The sequence below is a fragment of the Gadus chalcogrammus genome, chromosome 5 (genome assembly GCF_026213295.1).
Source record: "Gadus chalcogrammus isolate NIFS_2021 chromosome 5, NIFS_Gcha_1.0, whole genome shotgun sequence".
In the NCBI taxonomy this organism is placed as follows: domain Eukaryota; kingdom Metazoa; phylum Chordata; class Actinopteri; order Gadiformes; family Gadidae; genus Gadus; species Gadus chalcogrammus.
Genome location: NC_079416.1, coordinates 4,939,715 through 4,960,627, shown reverse-complemented (window position 1 = coordinate 4,960,627; position 20,913 = coordinate 4,939,715). Strand labels below are relative to the sequence as shown.

At 51.3% G+C, this 20,913-nt stretch overlaps 2 protein-coding genes across 10 annotated transcripts in view; one reads left to right on the top strand and one right to left on the bottom strand.

The window, feature by feature from the left end:
* The window catches only part of syne1b (spectrin repeat containing, nuclear envelope 1b), a 130,265-nt gene extending 114,080 nt beyond the window's left edge, over window positions 1-16,185 (top strand). For 4 of the 9 annotated variants that reach the window (XM_056591114.1, XM_056591106.1, XM_056591107.1 and 1 more), the window contains 10 exons: window positions 579-647; window positions 1,316-1,452; window positions 8,135-8,261; window positions 8,750-8,961; window positions 9,233-9,433; window positions 9,773-9,901; window positions 10,222-10,434; window positions 10,915-11,007; window positions 12,560-12,618; window positions 14,422-16,184. In XM_056591114.1, coding sequence (XP_056447089.1) covers window positions 579-647; window positions 1,316-1,452; window positions 8,135-8,261; window positions 8,750-8,961; window positions 9,233-9,433; window positions 9,773-9,901; window positions 10,222-10,434; window positions 10,915-11,007; window positions 12,560-12,618; window positions 14,422-14,692 — 1,511 coding nt within the window. In that variant the 3' untranslated portion in view covers window positions 14,693-16,184. Of the gene's footprint in view, window positions 1-578; window positions 648-1,315; window positions 1,453-8,134; window positions 8,262-8,749; window positions 8,962-9,232; window positions 9,434-9,772; window positions 9,902-10,221; window positions 10,435-10,914; window positions 11,008-12,559; window positions 12,619-14,421 lie in introns of all 9 variants that reach the window. The other 5 variants (XM_056591112.1, XM_056591113.1, XM_056591110.1 and 2 more) reach the window with 4 other exon arrangements.
* On the bottom strand, window positions 15,681-20,706 carry ccdc170 (coiled-coil domain containing 170). Its single transcript, XM_056590614.1, has 8 exons — window positions 20,639-20,706; window positions 20,103-20,285; window positions 19,334-19,669; window positions 18,064-18,255; window positions 17,581-17,754; window positions 17,178-17,423; window positions 16,642-16,845; window positions 15,681-16,339 (listed from the first exon to the last, which is right to left on the bottom strand). The coding sequence occupies exons 1-8, from the start codon at window positions 20,663-20,665 to the stop codon at window positions 16,043-16,045; spliced, it is 1,659 nt and encodes a 552-aa protein (XP_056446589.1). The 5' UTR covers window positions 20,666-20,706; the 3' UTR covers window positions 15,681-16,042.
* Window positions 20,707-20,913: the final 207 nt, after the last annotated feature.

The following is a 20,913-nucleotide window of genomic DNA, read 5'->3' as shown; positions in this document are numbered from 1 at the left end:
TAAGGCACACAACAAGATGCATACACTAAACGTATGACATATTGCACACAATGGGGACACATACGCGTGCATGGATGCCTAGAACAGAAACTCACACTGGTATCCTCAGCTGACGGAGGTCAAGGAGTTTACTTGAGTCCAGTTTAATAAGAAGAAAGTGGTGGTAGAAGGACTCTGATTTGAAAAATTTAAAGTCTTAATACCAGCCTTTAGAAATACTGCAAACCTCCTGAGTTGGAAGTATAAAAGTATTAGCATCTCAATTAATAATATATTCATATATATTTTATTTATACTCACATTTTTGTACTTCTGGGTAGGTCATGAATTTCCACCTGGTTATAAATAATCTATAAATGAATCTTAATCTGCAAATAAAATTGTAACGAAAGCTGTCAGATAAATGAAATTGAGTAAAGGTTCAATATTTGCCTTTGAGATGTAGTGGAGAAGACAGGGAGCAGAAAGTATATAAATCCTCAAGTAAAGTACATCAAATTTGTACTGAACCCCCGATTTCCGTTGAATGGCTGTGGATCCTAGTGCTAAATATCTGTACTGTACAATGTTTCTTCCAGATGTAGTCATCCCTGACAGCCCAGAAGCCTATGTTAAACTAACTGAAAACACACTGAGATCCACCACGGGTAGGAGAGACTGCAGTACCACCAGCATGCCATCAGGGGTTGAGGGGGGCGCCAGAAACAACGGCAACCCCCTTTACCCTTGAGTGCCGCCGAATTTAGATTTGGGATTTTTTCACTGGCCTGGGTATTTGATTTGTGTCTTTCTTTGTTGAATCACACTCCGATCTAACTAGGCACTGTTTACCATGGGCAGCAGTTTTCTAACACTGGATAGGGTCAATTCCATATTCACAAGGTCTACAGACCAAATCTCCACCAGTACGCCTGGACAACGCTGAAATGGGATTCACCCTAACCACTTCTCTCTCTAACCTGCTTTACTTCTTCGGTTCAGTTTACTTGTACTATTCAGTGTGTACAACCTAACAACCTTCTAGTTTTAAATGTTGGTGTTTTTCGAAAACAAAGCATGTTGTTTTACTTCCGATCTTTTGTCTTTGTTTATTTTGAGGAGTGAGCGCACCTCCCCCTCCACCTCCCCCTCCACCTCCCCCCGGTCTGAGTGTTAGACTCCCCCCTCCACCTCCCCCCTGGTCTGAATGTTAGACTCCCCCCCCCCCCCCCCCCCCCCCCCCCCCTCCGGACTCCCCAGTGCGCTCCATGCGTGATTCTTTAAATCATGGGGATGTGTTCTGGGGTGCTTAACTTGCGTTGCCGTGTGTTGCTAGGTGACGGGGGCTCGTCGTACTCTCACGCGGCGGGGGGGGCGAGCGACGGAGGCCGCAGCTCGCTGCTCCATCAGCTGGACAGCAGCCGCAGCCGCACCCCCACCAGCCTCGAGCTGGACGGCTCCTACATGGGATACGTGAGTAACCACCACCACATCCCATAATGACACCCTCTTTCAGTTCATTTGAGGAGGAATGACGTGTCAAACATGGGACATCCTACATGGGATTTGTGATTAACCATGACGACATCCCTTAATAACAGACTCTTTCAATGAGATTTAATGGAGAATGACTTGTTAAACATGGGGAAATCCTACTTGGGATGAATGAGGAGCCCCGACGACATCCCATAATAACAGACTTTTTCAATGAAATTCAACGGAAGAAATGACATGCAAACCTTAGGATCTTACCCAATTTGGGTCAAACCTGATATTCATGTGTGATGTCGGGATGGGAGATTGGAGCTGATTTATAAGATGCAGACATTTGAATATACATTATTTATATTTTTAATATGTACATGTCAAGGGTCCTTGTGGATCAACAGTGATTTGTACCTACTAATGATTCATAGCCATGAGCAAACTACTACTTATTAAACCAGTGGGATATGATGATGTGATGGGCGGATGTTGAAGGGGTAAAACAATAGTTACGTATGTAACTACGGTTCTATGAATTCCGGATGACCGCCAGAGGCGGTGCTTTAGCACTGGATGTTCCATCTCGCGCATGCGCAGGTCGAGTAATTATACCAAAAAAGTCACCTGTGACACCTGGGTGACCCGAGAAAGTCTATATATTCCGGAGTCACCCGAGGTTCTGTTCCAACTGGATCTTCTCGCGGAATCTGAGAAGTCTGAGTGACAGAGAACTCTGGCAGTCATCCGGAATTCATAGAACCGTAGTTACATACGTAACTATCGTTCTATTTCATTCCTACTGACCGCCAGAGGCGGTGCTTTAGCACTGGATGACTAATACCAAAAAGGTCACGAAGAGTGCTCACTTCAATCAAGGGCTCGAAGCCGTCGACAAGACAGCTGTCGCCACAGGATGAGGAGCAGCGACATTAACCCTGTAGTATCGGGCAAACGTACATGATGAGGACCATGTAGCCGTGGAGCAAATGTCCTGAAGTGGAACCCCCTTCAAGGCAGCCCATGATGTAGCCATACTCCTGGTAGAGTGGCACTTAACGGCCAAGGGCACAGGGAGCCCCTGTGCCCTATAGGCATTCAAAACCACATCCACAACTCAGTGGGAGAGTCTCTGTTTCGACAGGGCAGCCCCCTTCCTGCAGCCCCCGTAACAGACAAAGAGGTTATCTGTCTTACGCAAGCTGGTTGTCGCTTCAACATATGCCCTAAGCGCCCGCACCGGGCACAACAGGTCTGACACTCTTTCTGCACCCCCTGGAGAGCCTGGGGGATTGAAAGCAGCCAACTCGATTGATTGGTTCACATGATGGGGAGACAATCGTTTGGGTAGGAAGGATGGGTTCGGCCAGAGCACCACTCCTGACCCATCTGCGTGCCAGCGCAAACACGCCTGGCTCACTGACAAGGCATGGAGTTCACCGACCCGTTTTGCAGTTGCCATGGCAAGCAGAAATGCCGTCTTTATGGACAGCCGCGTCAGGTCTGCCTGACTTAGTGGCTCAAATGGGGGTAGACATAAGGACCTCAGAGCTACTTGCAGGTCCCATGATGGTGCCCTCAGGGATCGCGGCGGTTGAAGCCTCTGGGCCCCCTTCAGAAACTGCCTGATTAGGTAGTGGGACCCTACCGTCTGGTTATACCCCCTTGCTTGTGTGGCCGAGATCGCGGCCATATGAACGCGCAGGGTAGACGCAGCTCTTCTGTTGTCCAACACAGACTGCAGAAAGTGTGGTATCACTACCACTGAGCAAGTCTCCGGGACTTCGCCCCGCGCCACGCACCACTGGGAAAACAACTTCCACCTGTTTGCATAGAGCAACCTAGTGGAGGGTGCCCTTGAACTAAAAATGGTACGGACCACTGACTGGTCGCAAGACATCAGCAGTGGGTCCTGGCTCTCAGGGGCCACACGCACAGCCGCAGGCGGCCCAGATTCGTGTGCCATATGCGTCCGCCTACCTGAGACAGAAGGTCCCGTCTCTCTGGGAGGCACCAAGGCTCTCCGTTGAGGAGTTTCAATAATGGTGGGAACCATGGCCTTCCTGGCCAATGTGGAACCACCAGAAGTAGGCTGTGACAGCCACGCTGGACCCTGTCCAGCACTGCCAGTAAAAGGGGAATTGGGGGAAATTCATAAAGCAGGCTGTCTGGCCAAGCATGAGCCAGAGCGTCCTGCCCTAGGGGACTGGTCCTCTCCGTCAAGGAGAACCAAAGGGGAACCAAAGGGGACAGTGGGTGGTCTTCTTCGGAAGCAAAGAGATCCGCCACTGCCCTGCCATACCTGTCCCAAATCATCCCCACCACCTCTGGATGGAGTCTCCACTCTCCGGGGGGTGGCCCTTGGCGAGAGAGAAGGTCTGCCGCTGTGTTCCGGACACCTGGAACATGGACAGCCCTCAGGCTTAGAAAATGGGGGAACGCCCACGGAAGGAGCCTTTGCGTGACCCGCAGGCTCTGCCTCGATCTGGTGCCCCCCTGATGGTTGACGTGGTAGACTGTGGAGGTGTTGTCTGTCCGGACAAGAACATGTCGGTCCCTCAGAACTGGAAGGAAGTGCCTGAGAGCTAAGAACACCGCAAGGAGTTCCAGCACATTTATATGCTCCAGTCTCTGCTTGGCATCCCACTGGCCTCTGACAGTCCTGCACTGCCATACTGCACCCCAGCCGGAAAGGGAGGCGTCCGTCTCCACAACCTCCCGCCGGGAAGCTATCCTCCCTAAGGGCGACCCCGCAATCAGGTATGCCCTCTCTCTCCAGGGTCTGAGGGTCCGAAGGCACCGCCCAGACACCCTGACCATCTTGTGTCTCTGCCACTTGGGGTCCAAGTGGAGACCATTCACCCAGATCTGAAGGGGACGCAATTCCAGAAGGCCTAGTGGGACCACCATGGATGCTGAGGTCAGCATACCTATCAGTCGAAGGAAGAGGCTGTATTCCAGCAACTCCCCCCGCCTGAAGCGCTGTAGCAGCTGCGAAATGGTAGCTACGCGCTTTGGAGAGAGGCAGGCTCGCATGGCCACCGAGTCGAGCACCAGCCCCAGATAGCTCACAACCCGACATGGTGTAAGGTTGCTCTTGGTAAAGTTGACCATGAGGCCAAGCCGGTCCACATGGCTGAGGAGCATGGCTGTGTCCCTGACCGCCTGCACCCGAGTTGGGGAAATGACCAACCAGTCGTCCAGGTATGGCAGTATCGCCATACCTGTGGCCTGTAATGGTGACAGGGCTGCTGCTACACACCGTGTAAATATACGCGGGGCCAGAGACAGCCCGAACGGAAGAACCCTGAAAAGCCCAGAAAAGCAAAGCGGAGGAACCGCCTGTGACGTTGGGTAATAGGGACGTGAAAGTAAGCGTCTTTCAGGTCTATTGATACGAACCAGTCCCCCTGAGCGATAGCCTGGAGGACGTCCGCAACATGCAGCATGTGGAAGGGAAGAACCTTGAGGAACTGATTCAGCCCTCTCAAGTCCAGAATGGGGCGAAACCCGCCATCCTTCTTCGGTACCAGAAGCAGGTTGAGTAGAACCCATCGAGCTGTTCTTGTGGATCTACTACTTCGATAGCACCCTTCCCAAGAAGGGTGGCTACTTCCTGTCTCAGGACCAGGGATCTGTCGGGATTGGTAGCCACGGTAACCTTGATCCCGCTGAAAGTTGGGGGCCGGCGTCGGAATTGGAGTGTGTACCCGTCTGATAGCGTGGACACTATCCAAGGGTCTGTGGTCTGCTCTTGCCAGTAGCTCAGGTGCTGCTGAGAAAAGCGTCCGACGACTGGCCCTTGGACTTTAGTACCTACCTGGGGGCCCTTGTACCTACCTGGGGGACGACTGGCCCTTGGACTAGTACCTACCTGGGGGGGGCGGCGGCTGGGCGCCGAACCTCTTGGCGCCTGAAAAGCCACCCGTGGCGCAGAGCTACGGCGCTGGTCAGCCCGTGCTGAGAAGTGCTGGCCCTCGATTGTCCACCTGAACGTGGTTGAGAGCTATTGGCACGGGGTACCGCAGAGGCCCCCGGCCTAGAATGAAGCAGAGGTGCACGCCGTAAGCTAGCAAACTGACTGCGCCAGCCAGACCTGGCGGCGCGCCAACGTAACAGTTGACATTAACCTGCCTAGCTCCCTAGTCATACACGCAAAAGTTTGCAGTGAAGCATCACTGAGGGTCTGTGCTGAAGGATCAGCACCTGACCCCCGTATAGTCTGAGACAGCGCCAGAATGATGTGAGAAAGCGAATTCCCAAGACGTCCCACACGGGCAGCAATGTTGTAACTAAGGAGGTCATCTGTAATCCGGCACTGGGGCCGAGGGCAGCGCGCATCGGTTCTCAGAGCCTCGTCCGGGGAAACAACAGGGACGCTATAGCAGGCTCAATCGGAGCTAACCGGTCCAAGCCATAAGAATCAGCATTGGCCATAGTTGCCAGACCTCTGCCATCACTAGTGTGCTGGGAGAAAACCCTTGAATCTGGCCAGCATCTATGAAGCTCTGCGATGTACGGCTCAGAGGGGGGCAAAGAGAAAACGGAAGGTTGAGCGGCCTGGAAAAAAGGCGTTCACAGGTGCAGATGAAACAGGAGCTTCATCCAACCCCAGCCTTGCCAGGGCCATTCGCACGGCTGGTCTAACAGTGTCGCGGCCGACACTGACCCTCTAGCCGAGCAGCCCAGAGACCCTTGAAGAACGCCTGAGAGGCAAGGGACGCTTGCTCTTCCTCCTCTGCAAAGAGGCTACAGGACGCAGCTGAGACAGCATGTCATCCTCTGTATAAGTGGGTTGCGCAGCCGCAGGGGCCGTGGCTGGTACACCCTGAGCTGATTGGAGGTTCTGTAGGAGGGCTTTAATCTGACCAAGACCCGAAGGGGGCAACCCTGGTCTGCCCTCCACCTAGCTAGCCAACCTAGCTAGCCTCAGTGCAGAACAGTTCATGCACGGGTTATCTGACACTGCTTCCCTGAGGTGTTCAACCCTGAGACACGCAGGGCACTGGTCATGGCCATCCTCCGCCTGCAGGGAGGCCATGCAGGCGACACAACTATGGGCGCTTAGCATGTCGGCAAATTAATTGCAAGCAAATTAATCAGTAGGCTAGGCAATCGAGCTTTAGGCGAGAACACCCGAGCAACGACGCGACACCCCGACAATAACAGTGACGACAAGCTACAGGCGAGAGCACCCGAGCGACGCGACACCCCGACAATAACAGTGACGGCAAGCCTTGGAAACCCAAGCAGCCCACTGGAGAGAAAATTAACACAGGCTAGGCAATCGAGTTTTAGGCGAGAGCACCCAAGCAACGACGCGACAGCCCGACAATAACAGTGACGGCGAGCTACAGGCGAGAGCACCAGAGCGACGCGACACTCCGACAATAACAGTGACGGCGAGCTACAGGCGAGAGCACCCGAGCGACGCGACACTCCGACAATAACAGTGACGGCGAGCCTTGGAAACCCAAACAGCCAACTGGAGAGCAAATTAACACAGGCTAGGCAATCGAGCTTTAGGCGAGGGCACCCAAGCAACGACGCGACGTGACACCCCGGCAACAACACAGTGACGGCGAGCCTTGGTAAAACCAAGCAGCCCACCGGAGAGCAATCAGCGCAGGCTAGGCAATCAAGCTACAGGCGAGAGCACCCGAGCAATAATGCGCCCGACAATAGAGTGACGGCGCCAGGAAAATACAGTGACGGCTTTGGAAACCCAAGCCACTCACTGGCGATTAATCAAAGATCGCAACTGGCTAAATAAATACAGTGACGGCGGCTTGGACCCCAAGCCGCGCACAGGCGCATACAAATGAGCAACCGGGCTTAGGCGAACGCACCCGAGAAACGGTGCGAGACCGAAAGAATAACACAGCGACTGAAAACTAGCCGCCAATTAATGCTCTAAGCAAATTAAAGCAAAGGGTAGAAAGGTGAAATCAGCTGCCGCGCTAGCCGACGGATAGTCGACTACGCGTAGCCTACACACTTTACTTACCCCTGCCGAAATCAAACAAATTGCAAGTCGCAGCCCTTGGTGGACGAAGTCAAATCGAGGCACCAACCCTTGGGTTACAAGGCTACTTGCGACAAGCTAATATGGTATCTCTTACAACAAACAATGTTTGTGTGTCCTGCTAGTACGCTACCGCGAGAAAATAGAAGGAGCAGAACCTCGGGTGACTCCGGAATATATAGACTTTCTCGGGTCACCCAGGTGTCACAGGTGACTTTTTTGGTATAATTACTCGACCTGCGCATGCGCGAGATGGAACATCCAGTGCTAAAGCACCGCCTCTGGCGGTCAGTAGGAATGAAATAGAACAATGTTTTACCCCCCTGGACGGGGATGTGCTCTACGATATTGTGGTCGCAAGGATTTTCAGAGTGAAAAATGGGGTCACGGTTCAAAAACCTCTGGGAACCACCGGGTTAAACTGGAAACATTTATCAAGATCAGGGAATTGCTGTACTTATGATTGCACTCTAAAGTCTCTCTCTCAATGCCTCTCTCTGTCTCTCTCTTCCCCTTCTTGCTGGCTCTCTCTTCTCTGTCTCTCCCCTTCCCTCACTCAATCTCTCCCTGCCTCTACCTCCGTCCCTCCATCACCTTGATGTGTCTCTCTCTCTCCCCCCCCCCCCCCCCCCCCCTCCCTGTGTCCAGATGCGTCTTCTGGGTGAGTGTCGGGGGAGCATCGACCAGGTGAAGAGGATGGGCTCTGAGCTGAAGGAGGAGGAGGACGGGGCCTCCGGCCTGGCCGACCCCGGCAGCTCTGAGTCCCAGAGCTCAGGTACACACAGCTCCTCCTCCCCCTCATCACTTGAATGTGAATTCCTCACATCGAATCAAACTGATCGTCAATTGCTTCTATTCAATTGTGTGATGGATCGCCAATCGAGGTCCAGACAATGGGGTTTGTTCCGTCTATGTTGAGTGTGGTCCCAAATATCTGAGTTGTGAGCATGAATGACCAAATTGTTCAGAGAAAGGGTCTTTTACAGCATATCCCTCTTCCCTAACACGACATATTTCCACTTATATCAGCAAAACCAAAAACGATCGGGGTGTGACGTGACGTGATGTGATTGTGTCAACTTGGAGATGCTTGCCCAAGTTCTACAAGCGGAAGATATCCGTCACAGCCCCCAAAACAATATCCGTACAGGATGTTCTGCTAAACATTGACCATACTTTGGCACATAAGGGAGAGGCATGAATATGTGAACAACACGACCCCTGTTGAGATGAGCTCTCACCCTGAACCCCTCTTCCCCCCAGGGGTGATCGAGCGCTGGGAGCTGCTGCAGGCCCAGGACCTGAGCAAGGAGATGCGCACCAAACAGAACCAGCAGAAGTGGCAGCAGCTGACCTCTGACCTCCGCAGCGTGTGGGCGTGGCTGGGCCAGGCGGGGGAGGAGCTGGAGCAGCAGCGGCGGCTGGAGCTCAGCACAGACATCCAGACCATCCGGCTGCGCATCAAGAAGCTCAAGGTAGGAGCGCAGCGCTCCAGCATCGTAGCTCAAGAGCTAGCTCAATGCTACATGGTCACTGCTAATGGCTTGGTTCAATGCTACAGGGTGGTAGCTAGGGGCTAGGTCAATGCTTCACGGCTGTAGCATTTTGAGCTTTCCCAATGCTAAACGCTCTTTAAATATGCACTTACAAGCGTTCTCCTAGCTTTTATGCTAGGTGTAGCTTTCCAGCCAGACTCTACAGTAGCTCAGAACAACAGTGGTCTGGCCGTTGTTGTTTCTCATCCAGGAGCTCCAGAAGGCGCTGGACAAGCGCAAGGCCATCGTGCTGTCGGTGAACCTGTGCAGCGCGGAGTTTGTGCAGTGTGACAGTGAGGAGAGCAGGGAGATGCAGGCGAGGCTCACGGACATGAACAACCACTGGGACAAGCTGGGGCGCGCCCTGGAGGCCTGGAGGGCCTCGCTCCAGGACGCCCTCATGCAGTGTCAGGTGGGTGTGCTCTCAGCGGCGGAAGAACGTCCAATCGAAACCGTCACAGGGATGTGTCGCAGGGTGTTGATGTGTGCATTGTATCGATGTGTTGACGGGTTCGCTAGTTGCGTGTCTCGTTCCAGTCCGTTTAGTTTTAATGAATTGAGCTGATAATCCATTCTCCTTTTTAATAAAACCTGTGTTATGAAAATGGTACCTTGATCACGTTCACTGTCACTTCCCCGGTGACTCTTCATGTGGTGTGAGTAGATAACCACACCCCTCAGGTGTTTTCTAGAACTCAACCGGAGCCTCAGTTCAATGTAACTCCTCCCACTTTGTGTGGCCCCTCCCCAGGACTTCCACGAGACCAGCCACGGCCTCCTGCTGTGGCTGGAGAACATCGACCGCCGGCGCAACGAGGTGGTGCCCATCGACCCCCTCCAGGACAGTGAGACGCTGACCCAGCACCACAAGACCCTCACGGTAGGACGCCGCCGGGCCTCCGGGGGGCGCCGTCACACTTGTCTTGTCTTTGGTTACCAAGCGATGGTCCCTGGGATTCCATTTATTGAGATTTAAAATTAATACTTTGAGATCATTTTACCTTAGTTCTCTTTGACTGAAGATGGCCCACAACCTCTCTCTCTCTCTCTCTCTCTCTCTCTCTCTTCTCTCTCTCTCTTGTCTCTCTCTCCTCCTCTTGTCTCTCTCTCTCCTCTCTCTCTTCTCTCTCTCTCTCTCTCTGTGTCTCTCTCTCTCTCTCTCTCTGTGTCTCTGTCTCTCTCCTTGTCTCTCTCGTGTAGCAAATGCGCCGTGAGCTGCTGGACTCCCAGGTGAAGGTGGCCCTGCTGCAGGACATGTCTCTGCAGCTGCTGGTCAACGCCCCGGGCAGCGACTGCCTGGAGGCCAAGGAAAAGGTGCACGTCATCGGCAACCGTCTCAAGATGCTGCTGAAGGAGGTGACCAGGGACCTGCGGGAGCTGGCCAGGACCTTGGACCTCACCAGCAGCCAGCAGGTCAGACCTCCTGGAGCCTTCTAGCTCTGGTGTTGGATCAACTTTTTACATATGAGATTCATTTATTGATATTTGATATTATTCTTGATCGGCTTTCTTAAATTGGTTACTTTATTTCAATGTGTATTCTCTTCTGTAATGTGGTATTTTTATTGACAATATTTCTCTCTTGTCTGTTTCTCTCGTGTCTGTCTGTCTATCTCTGTCTCTGTCTCTGTCTCTGTCTCTGTCTCTGTCTCTGTCTCTGTCTCTGTCCTCTCTCTCTCTCTCTCTCTCTCTCTCTCTCTCTCTCTGTCTCTGTCTCTGTCTCTGTCTCTCTCTCTCTCTCTCTCTGTCTCTCTCTCTCTCTCTCTGTCTCTCTCTCTCTCTCTCTCTCTCTCTCTCTCTCTCTCTCTCTCTGTCTCTGTCTCTGTCTCTGTCTCTCTCTGTCTCTGTCTCTGTCTCTGTCTCTGTCTCTGTCTCTCTCTCTCTCTCCCTCAGGACCTGTCTTCTTGGTCGTCCGCTGATGATCTGGACACCTCCGGGTCGGTCAGCCCGGCGTCGGGGAGGAGCACGCCGAGCCGTCGCCGATCGGTAACGCCCACACGCCCCGTCCACACTGCACTCGGCGCGTTGGCACGAAAGTTAAAATAAATAAATATAAAGGGCAAAATAAGACCTGGTCAGGCTCTCAAAGGTCATCATAGCGGTAGTCAATGGTCATCATACTGGTAGTCAAAGGTCATCATAGCGGTTGTCAAAGGTCATCATAGCGGTAGTCAAAGGTCATCATAGCGGTAGTCAAAGGTCATCATAGCGGTAGTCAAAGGTCATCATAGCATTTGTCAAAGGTCATCATAGCGGTAGTCAAAGGTCATCATAGCGGTAGTCAAAGGTCATCATAGCGGTAGTCAAAGGTCTTCATAGCGGTAGTCAAAGGTCATCATAGCGGTAGTCAAAGGTCATCATAGCGGTAGTCAAAGGTCATCATAGCGGTAGTCAAAGGTCATCATAGCGGTAGTCAGCACCACAGGGGCACATACCACCTGAACCACTGCAGCCACCGCCCAGACCTGCTCATCCACCTCCACACATTCTCAACCCCCCTTCCAAGAGCTTTTTTCACCTGTCTTCACATTATCTTCTTTATTCCCAGATCAAACTCCCCAGCGCAACGACAGAGAAATCATGTTTACTCTCTCTCTCTCTCTCTCTCTCTCTCTCTCTCTCTCTCTCTCTCTCTCTATCTATTTTTTCTGGTTGCATTAACTTTTTGGGGACTTTTTTCGGTTTCGCATTTATTTAAGGATTATTTCTTCGGGTGACAAAAAAAAGCTACTTGTAAAAGAAACAAGTAGAAAGAACAAAAGGAAAAACTGTTAGTGTCTTCGCTGCCTTACAATGTTTGAGTTAAGTTAGCACTCAACACAACTTAAAGTTGGTTTCACCTTTGGACATTTCAAGGCCGACTAATCACTAGCAGTTTTATGGTGAAACATGATGCTGTTTTTACCTGTGTTTTGTTCCAGGCATACCTCCTCTATTCTCCTATTTTATTTAGCTCTTAGTTACTATTCATTCTGAATTTGATTTAGCTTCCACTACTCCTTTACTCTTGTTCTAAGCTCTGTCTTGTTCTGAGGAAACGTGTCTGCTCGGCAGCACTCTTAGTTTGACAACAGATTTCCCAGATCAACCCCTCGGCCACCGAACACTTCTGGTTCACGACATAGCGACTTGTGGCTCGTTGGTTCGTCGATCTGTAGAAGTAGATCGACGCTTAACGACATGCAAGGCGCGCCCGTGTCATGTTCAGAGCAACCCTTACCTTTCGTGTCGTAGATATACGTCAGTAGATAGACTCAGCCTGCCTGTGGCGTGATTGCACGGCCCCGCAGCCAGTGAGGGCTCCAAAGAGGCCCTGTGCTTTAGAGGAACCTAACCCTCATCTCCAGGTCCTTGGGTCCACCTGTCTTGCCGCCTTTACGTACCGTTTTGTTGCCGCACTTCCTCCTTATGTTTTATATATATTTTTTTTTAGGGGACTTTTTTTCTCATGGGTCGCTTTGTCTTTTATTTGCCTGGACTGAAACATACTTTCTTTGTTTTACCCCCCCTCACCCCACTTCCTGTTCATTGCAAACAGCAACGGGGCCACAGTAGTGTGTCTCGGACTGGAGCGCCAGTCGCCCGCTCACACCTCAGGTACTGTTCTGCTGCTGGACCGCAGCTCCTCTCCCCCCGCCCCCCGCCCCCACAACCAGAAGATAATGGAACTCCTCCTACCCATGATGCACTGTTTGTGTTTACTAACACACGCGCCTCCCGCCCACCACTTACACCCGCCCCCTCCCCCTTACTCCCCCAACCGAGGCCTGCCACCTCCCCCTGCCCAAGTCTCCCCCCTGTGCCCTCCCTCCCCACTACCCCCAGACTGGTGGCTCATGCCAATGGGTTCCATCATCTTCTCTGCTAGCCCCTGTGTGTAGGCTAGGCTAGAGCGGGGGAGCGGGTTTAGGGGCGGGAGGCTCCAAACTCTCGTAGCAACATGGCTTCCCCAGCGGGGCGGCTGTCTGCGAGGCCGCCCTCCCGCCGTCGTCGTCTCCTGGCTGATCTACTTGGCTAACCAGAGGTTCTCTCTTTAGCTAACATGCCCCCGTTTATGCTATAACGCAGCGCACACAACCACACACACACACACACACACACACTCACACAAACACACACACACACACACACAAACACACTGTATCTTGGAATCGCTGAGCTGTCACAAAATGTCTGCAATGAACAAAGGCTGCACTCTCTCTCACTCTCTCTCTCTCTCTCATGCTTGACATTTTCATCATCTTCTTATGTTTCTATTACTTACTACTATCCACCATCAACCCCCTCCCATCTCGATCTGCCATCAGTTGATCTCCTCACGGCTCCATGTTGGGTCAAAGGCTCAGCTTTGAGGAGCTTTACGCTACCATCAGTGTGTGATCAGTAGAGAAAAGCTGGCCTACTATAGACGTGTATTCAGTAGTAGAAGAAGGTGCCAGCAGCAAAATAAGGGAAGGTGTGAAGTGTCCTTTAACAGACAACATGCCTACGGAGAGTGTTGAGAACACAGGCTGTTTTGACAGACTTTCCTGAGGGTGGTGGAGTATTCAGATGGTGAATTATAACAAAAACAACCCTTTTACGACAGGTTTCCTGCTTCGCTCCTGCCTTGGCATGCTCTTTTGCAATTTTCCAAGAGATCCGAGCCCTTTAAATAATTTTGATAGGAACCATCTCCAGTGGCATGTTTGTTTGCCTTCTGCCCTAACTCTCCCTCTGCAAAGGAATGCCAGCTTGCATACATTCCCGTTTTATGGAGAAAAGAAAACTGAATTGTCTTGTGAATTGTGTTGCTGTTTTGGTGTCTGTGTATATCACCAATGTCATATACTTTGTACAAACGTTTTGGGGTTTACTTTTCAAAGGGGGAATTGATGGACAAATACAAGACATCGGTCCGAGTTCTTCCTCATATTTAACTGACTAATCACTTTATAGAGAGGGACAGAGTTTTTTATATTGTTAATAACATTCAAATAATCACGTCATGAGCTCTATAGCAAAGGTTTAGCCTTTTTGTTTTGTGAAGTTAAGATAAGATTTATTCAATTAGTATGTGATTTTTTGTAGTGTAGCTTGTTTTTGTGAACCTGGCTAGTATACTAAGCCCCCATTTCAACATAAACACTGAGAGGGAACTTCTAGGTCCGTAGCGGGAGACATAGTCCACTAAAACACACGTTGGTTGCCTTGTTCCTTCACGTTTGTTTGAATGTGTGTGTGTGTGTGTGTGTGCATGCCCATGTGTGTATGTGTGTGTGTGTGTGTGTGTGTGTGTGTCTGTGTGTGTGTGTGTGTGTGTGTGTGTGTGTGTGTGTGTGTGTGTGTGTGTGTGTGTGTGTGTGTGTGTGTGTGTGTGTGTGTGTGTGTGTGCGCCCATGTGTGCGTGTGTGTGACCAGGTCTCACGACGCTGGGTCCGTTTCCTCCCGTTCTGAGCCGGGCCGGAGCCGGCCCTCCTCCTCCTCCTCCTCCTCCTCATGCTGGGCCTTCCTGCGGCGCGCCCTGTGGGTGGCGCTGCCCATCCAGCTGTTCCTGCTCCTCCTGCTTGTGGCTGTGGCCTACCTCCTCGTGCCCATGACCGACGAGGACTACACCTGCAGCCAGTGTAACAACTTCGCCAGCTCCTTCTACCCCATGCTCAGCTACACCAACGGACCCCCGCCCGTGTGATGAGGGGGTCTGACGCCGTTCTGACCCGAGATCATGACCCGGTATCGGGACCCGGTGCGATCAGTCACGACCATCTCTCTTCTTCCACCCGGTAGTCGCTGTTTAAACACCTGTGAGAGCAATGTGGTTGTGGCTGTGATCAGAAGGTTGTGTACCATCTGATCAACGGTTCATCCTCTCTTCGTTTTGTTTAGCATATAGGATAAGGCATACCACTGTTTTTAGGATGTGTGTACCTCTGTAAATAACAAAGAAACGCTTCCTTTGCCATGATCAGAAGCAACGACAAAAAAAGCTAAAAGGCGTGTGATTGGCCGCTGAGACACGGCGGATGGAAGGGGCTTGAAGAAGGGACTGAATGCACACGGCATGGCGTAGACCGTCCGACGGGATGATAAAAATGTAATGTTATTTTTTTGCTCGTAACGACGAATTATATTGATTATTCATTGAAAAACGTGTAAAATAGCTTTTAATACACAATATCTTATATATCGCAATTATTTTTGTACTTTTTTCGGCATGCTGTTCTTATTTCTGCTTCGCCTCACCCGATCTCTCCGCCGCTGCCGTGTGCCAGTCATGTATAGTGTATTTTTTTAACATGAAGTGCTCGCGAATGACATGCCATTCCACTGAGATCGTTGACGTGGTGCGTCCATGGGGATGACACCGACGACGCCAAACGCTAGCCTCACAGAGCTGGCGACCGGCGGCGCTCACATGAAGGATCATGCTTACGATATGCTGTCCATAAACTGGTCTCATGACTTTTTTTAACCACTTCAATCATGGCTGTGAGATTAACACTGAAGTATAGAAAAACTATATTTTCTATGTCTCAAATCTGTCAACAGTCCAGAATTATTTATCCAGATGTGTATATAACGATGGACAAGAAGGAATATCAATATTGTATGAATATCTTACTATCACAAACAATGAATGCCAAATCCTCTTTTTTTGACTTTTTCTTTTGTATTTGTATTTATTCTACTGCACCTGGTTTCCATGAGTAAAACATGCTCTTCCAATGATATTTGAAATGTATTGAAACAAAAACATTCATTATATGAACAAAACACAAATAACCATGTCCCTTTTTATAACTCTGGTCGATCTCACAAATTCCGAATACAACCATACAATAAGATTTACAAATCAGAAAATGAAATGGTCAAGCCTCCTTAAGCGGCCAGTTACATTTTTAAAGATATCAGATTTATAACGTCAAATCGCTAACTCATGACCATTGAGTCAACCTCTGTGCAAGAGACCCTGAGGGTTTAGATTAAAGTGGAGGCTGAGACCCAGAGGGATTAGATTAAAGTAGAGGCTGGTGGTGCTGTTCTAGGGCCCAGAGTGTGAGGACCTGTTGGTGCTGTTCGCCTCCTGGCCACTGGGGGTGCTGTCCCGCTGGGCCTGGATCTCCCTGAGCCCCGTGTGAGGCTCTGGGTGGGCGGGGCACGGCCAGAACCCAGTGAGGGGCGGGTGTTGGTGGTGGTGGTGGTGAGGAATATGAGGAGGAGGAAGAGGAGGGTGGAGTAAGCTGTCCAGTGACCTGATGATCTGGTGGTTTGGCACGGTGACCTGGGTTGTGGTGTCGAGACCCAGCATCTGAGAGACGACCATGCGGAGGTCGACCAGCTGACCCCGGAGGACGGAGAGGGTTAGGGTCTGAAGGCGGACCTTCTCTTTTTGGGCCATCATTCTGGATACCAGTCAAACACTCAATGGTATCCAGGATCCTTTTCAGGGTCATATTATTAACTTATTTTTAAATCCGTAACCTAAAAATGTGTCAAATAAACTAAATTGACAAATAACAGCAGGGATAAAGCTGAAGTACACAAAATTGTGTTAACTTTGTATATCCTGTTAATTCCACAATCATTTGTTAATATTGTAAGAAATCAGGGGATATTTGGATATTTGACTCCAGGCCTCACCTCTCTCTCCCTCTCGGAGGCCTGGTCGAGGGAGTGTGTGAGGGAGGCGATCTGCCGCTGGTTCTCCCTGGCCCTCTGCTCTCGGCCCTGGAGGTCAGAGGTCAGGACCCTCAGCCTCTCCTCCGCTGTGCTCTTCCCCTCGACCAGAGCCTCCAGAGTGCTGCTCTGCTGCTGGAGGCGCTCTCTCTGCTCCAGCACAGCCAGCTCGTGTGTTCACATGCACACACACAAATAGTGGCCCATGGCAACAGCATTGGAAACACGTGAACGGGGGGGAAGAGTGAGAGTGGACGTCCTGTTAACCACCGGGCCAACATCAAGAGCCAACATCTTTATTCAAAATGAAAAAAATCTGATTGTGTGAGTCTTGGCCGAACCAAAACAAAGACAGAGTATGACAACAGTACATCCATCCACTCTTAACATAACTAATGACCAACCCTTTTCTTACACACACACACACAGTAGATGGTAGCCCCCCGTCACCTGACCCTGCCTCTGGGCAGACTGGCGGTCTGCACCCGCCTCCCCTCTACCTTGAGCTCGGTGCTGTGCGCCGCCTGGGCCCCCAGCTCTGTGCTGGAGAGCTTAGCGGCGTTCAGCTCGCTCTGCAGACGCTCCACCTTCTTGTGGAGCCTGCGGACGGCCCCCAGGGCCCCGTCCCGCTCCAGGGCCAGGGCGGAGAGGCTCCTCCTCTCCTGCTCCTCCATCTCCTGCACCTTCTTCCTCAGCAGGGCCGTGTGGAGCTCCTTGCTCTCCAGACGCTCCTTCTGCTGCTTCAGCTGGGGCCCAACAGGAGGAGGAGGGGGTGGGGTCACCAAGGGACACTTGAGCCACACTTTGGTTCCCAGAGATTTCAACGAGGGGCTTTGTGTGACGTGAGCTTCTGAAGAGGTACATTAGAGGACACTGTTTCGTATGACACCCTGCTACAGATACCTTTCTCTGTAGGCTGTAGGCCAGCGTTTTGTTCTCCACCACGGCGGTCCCTTCCTGTTTGACGAGCTGTTCTGCTCGGGACTGGATGAGCCGGAGCCTCATGTCCACGCCCAGGTCCAGGTCCACTCCGTCGATCTTCATGGTGTCCATCAGCAGCTTGAGGAACTCTTCATGCTGCTCCAAACCAAACCAACTCATTATCCCAACATGAGGTACCTCAAATACTGTTCAGAACCAAACCCACTCATTATCCCAACATGAGGTACCTCAAATACTGTTCAGAACGAAACCAAATCATCATCACAACATGAGGAGCTGTTCGTACTGTTCCAACCTTATCAACACATAGACACACACATCCACAAACAGACACACAGGCTACTACACACATAGCCATGCAACAAAAAAATAACGGATCATTGATTTATTGGTATGAATCCACACACACATTTGTAGAAATGTGTGTGTGTCTGCGGTCCTCACATGCTGCATGGTGTTTCTGAGGGCGTCGCGATGCGCGTCCACAGCCAGCAGGTCGGCCTGCGCGTCCTGCAGTCGCGCCCTCAGGTCCCCGAGCAGCTGCTCCGCCCGCTGGGCCCTCTGCTCCGCAGCCCCCTGGAGGGCCGCCTGCCGGCCCAGCTCCACAGAGACCTGGGACAGCCTGGTGTCCATCACCTGGGGACGAGAGAGAGGGAGAGGGAGAGAGAGAGAGAGAGAGAGAGAGGGAGAAAGAGAGGGAGAGAGAGAGAGAGAGAGAGAGAGAGAGAGAGGGGAGAGAGAGAGAGAGAGAGAGAGAGAGAGAGAGAGAGAGAGAGAGAGAGAGGGAGAGGGAGAGAGAGAGAGAGAGAGGGAGAAAGAGAGGGAGAGAGAGAGAGAGAGAGAGAGAGAGAGGGAGAGAGAGAGAGAGAGGGAGAGAGAGGGAGAAAGAGAGGGAGAGAGGGAGAGAGAGAGAGAGAGAGGGAGAAAGAGAGGGAGAGAGAGAGAGAGAAGGAGAGAGGGAGAGAGAGAGACAGAGAGAGAGAGAGAAAGAGAGAGAGACAGAGAGAGAGAGAAGACAGGGAGAGAGAGAGAAAGAGAGAGAGGGATGAAGGGAGGGGAAGGAAGAGAGAGGGTTTGAGAGAGAGGGTTGGGGAGAGAGGAAGAGGGGGTTTGAGGGAGAGGAAGAGAGAGAGAAGGGAGGTGAGAGAGGAAGAGAGAGAGACAGAGAGAGGAAGGGTGATGAAGGGAGAGGAAGGAAGAGAGGGAGGATTTGAGAGAGGCAGAGAGAGAGAGGAAGAGAGGGCTGGAGGGAAAGGAAGAGAGAGAGAAAGAGGGATGAAGAGAGAGGAAGGAAGAGAGGGTTGGAGACGGAGGAAGAGAGAGGGTTGGAGAGAGAGGATATTTTAAAGAATGATAGGTTAGGAGAAGAGGAGGTTGAATGCAAAGGATTAAAAAGGGTTAACAAAAGACAAAAATAAAAAACTAACAATAATTCATCTTCTACTACATTATCCAACTTAATAAAGTGATGGGAGGGAATACTCCAAAAAACTATTGAAAATAATAAAACCCTCAGACCCAATGATTCAGCATGTGATTGTGTTTGTTTGTGTATCCGTGTTTATGTGTGTGTGTGTGTGTGTGTGTGTGTGTGTGTGTGTGTGTGTGTGTGTGTGTGTGTGTGTGTGTGTGTGTGTGTGTGTGTGTGTGTGTGTGTGTGTGTGAGTGTGTGTGTGTGTTCACGTGTGAGGGTCATGCACCCCCCTCCACGCACCCTTTTTGCGTCTTGCTGCGCCGAGCAGAGCTCCTCCACTCGGCCTACGACGTCCGCCTCGGACATTTCCTGTGAGGCGACCACGGCCCCGGGGACGCCGGGCGACCCCGAGGCCCTTGCCAGCGTCTCCAGGAGGCGGTGGAGCTGGCCCCGGGAGGCCTGGGCCTCGGCGCGGCTCCGGTGCAGCAGGCCGTCCAGCTCCGTCACCTGGCCCTGCAGGCACTGGGCCTCCCGCCCCGCCGCCGCCACCACCCGCTGGCCCGCCTCCACGCGCTCCAGCAGGCTCTGCCTCTCCTGCTCCCCGCTCCGCCGGACCACCGACAGTCCCTCCACCTCCTGGAGACACACACACACACACATTTAACTTAGAACTGGATTCTGTTCCAGTGTAGGCCATTATGTGTGTGTGTATATGGCCATGTTTATGAAAATGTGTGTGTATTTTATTGGGATCCACGTATGCATTTGTGCATGCGTGTGTGTGTGCATGTTCGTGTGTGTGTGTGTGTGTTTGTGTGTGCAATGTGTTTCCTTGTGGAGTGCGTATCCATAAATGTATGTGTGGGTGCGTATCCATGTGTGGGTGTGTGCGTATCAATGTTTGTGTGTGCGTAATCCATGTATGTGTTTGCGGCAATGCGTATCCGTGTTGTATGCGTGTGTGTGTGTGTGTATGTGCATGCGTAACCATGTGCGTAAGTGTGTGTCTGTGTGTATGTATCTGCATGCGTAATTGCGTATCCATGCGTGTGCGTCTGTATGTGTGTACCTCTTGCAGTGACTGGCGGGCTGCGGTGCTGCTGGCCGCCCTCCTCCTCTCCTGCTCCAGCTCCTCCATCAGTCGCACCAGAGTCTCCCTGCTGGCCCTGCACTCCACCTCCGCGCACCGCAGGGCCTCCTCCAGCACCCCCACCCGCACACGCAGCCGCTCCCGCTCCCCGCGCGGCTCCGTCTGTCCACAGACGGCAGGGTTAATGATAATACGATAATCATGTTGAATATTGTGAGCAACAGCCGTGATATTAACCCAGTAGTGCTATTAGAAGTACTGGAAGTAGAACAATAGCAGTCAGGTCGAGATCCACTATAAATACAAGTGTTTTAGAATTGTGTCTTCTTATTCATAAAGTATCATTAACCATGTCATTGAATAGAAAGGTTAATGATTTGAACTTCTTAAAACAATACCGTGTGTTTAACATTCATTGCAATTTCTCTGCAGAGGAACCTAATCTATCAAAAAAACACAATGCCTGTCATTCATTATGAGAAGAGTGATCTGATGCTGTCAATTAATTTGCCTACCTCATTAAAGTTTTCAGGGACTTCCATTTTAAAGTCAATCTAGGAATGTATCATCAAGAAGGTTCTCTCTCTCTTTTGCATGAAGTCTCCAAGCAACAGAAAACAAATGTCCAGGGTTGACCAGAGGGGGCGCTGCTGCTCGGGGTTGGGAACGGGACGTCCGTACAACTATTCAAAGTAGATATATAAGGGTTATGATTATTTTAAAATGTCCTTCAATTAGTAATATTATTGTATTACGGTGTATAATCAAGCAGAATACAGTTATTGTTTAC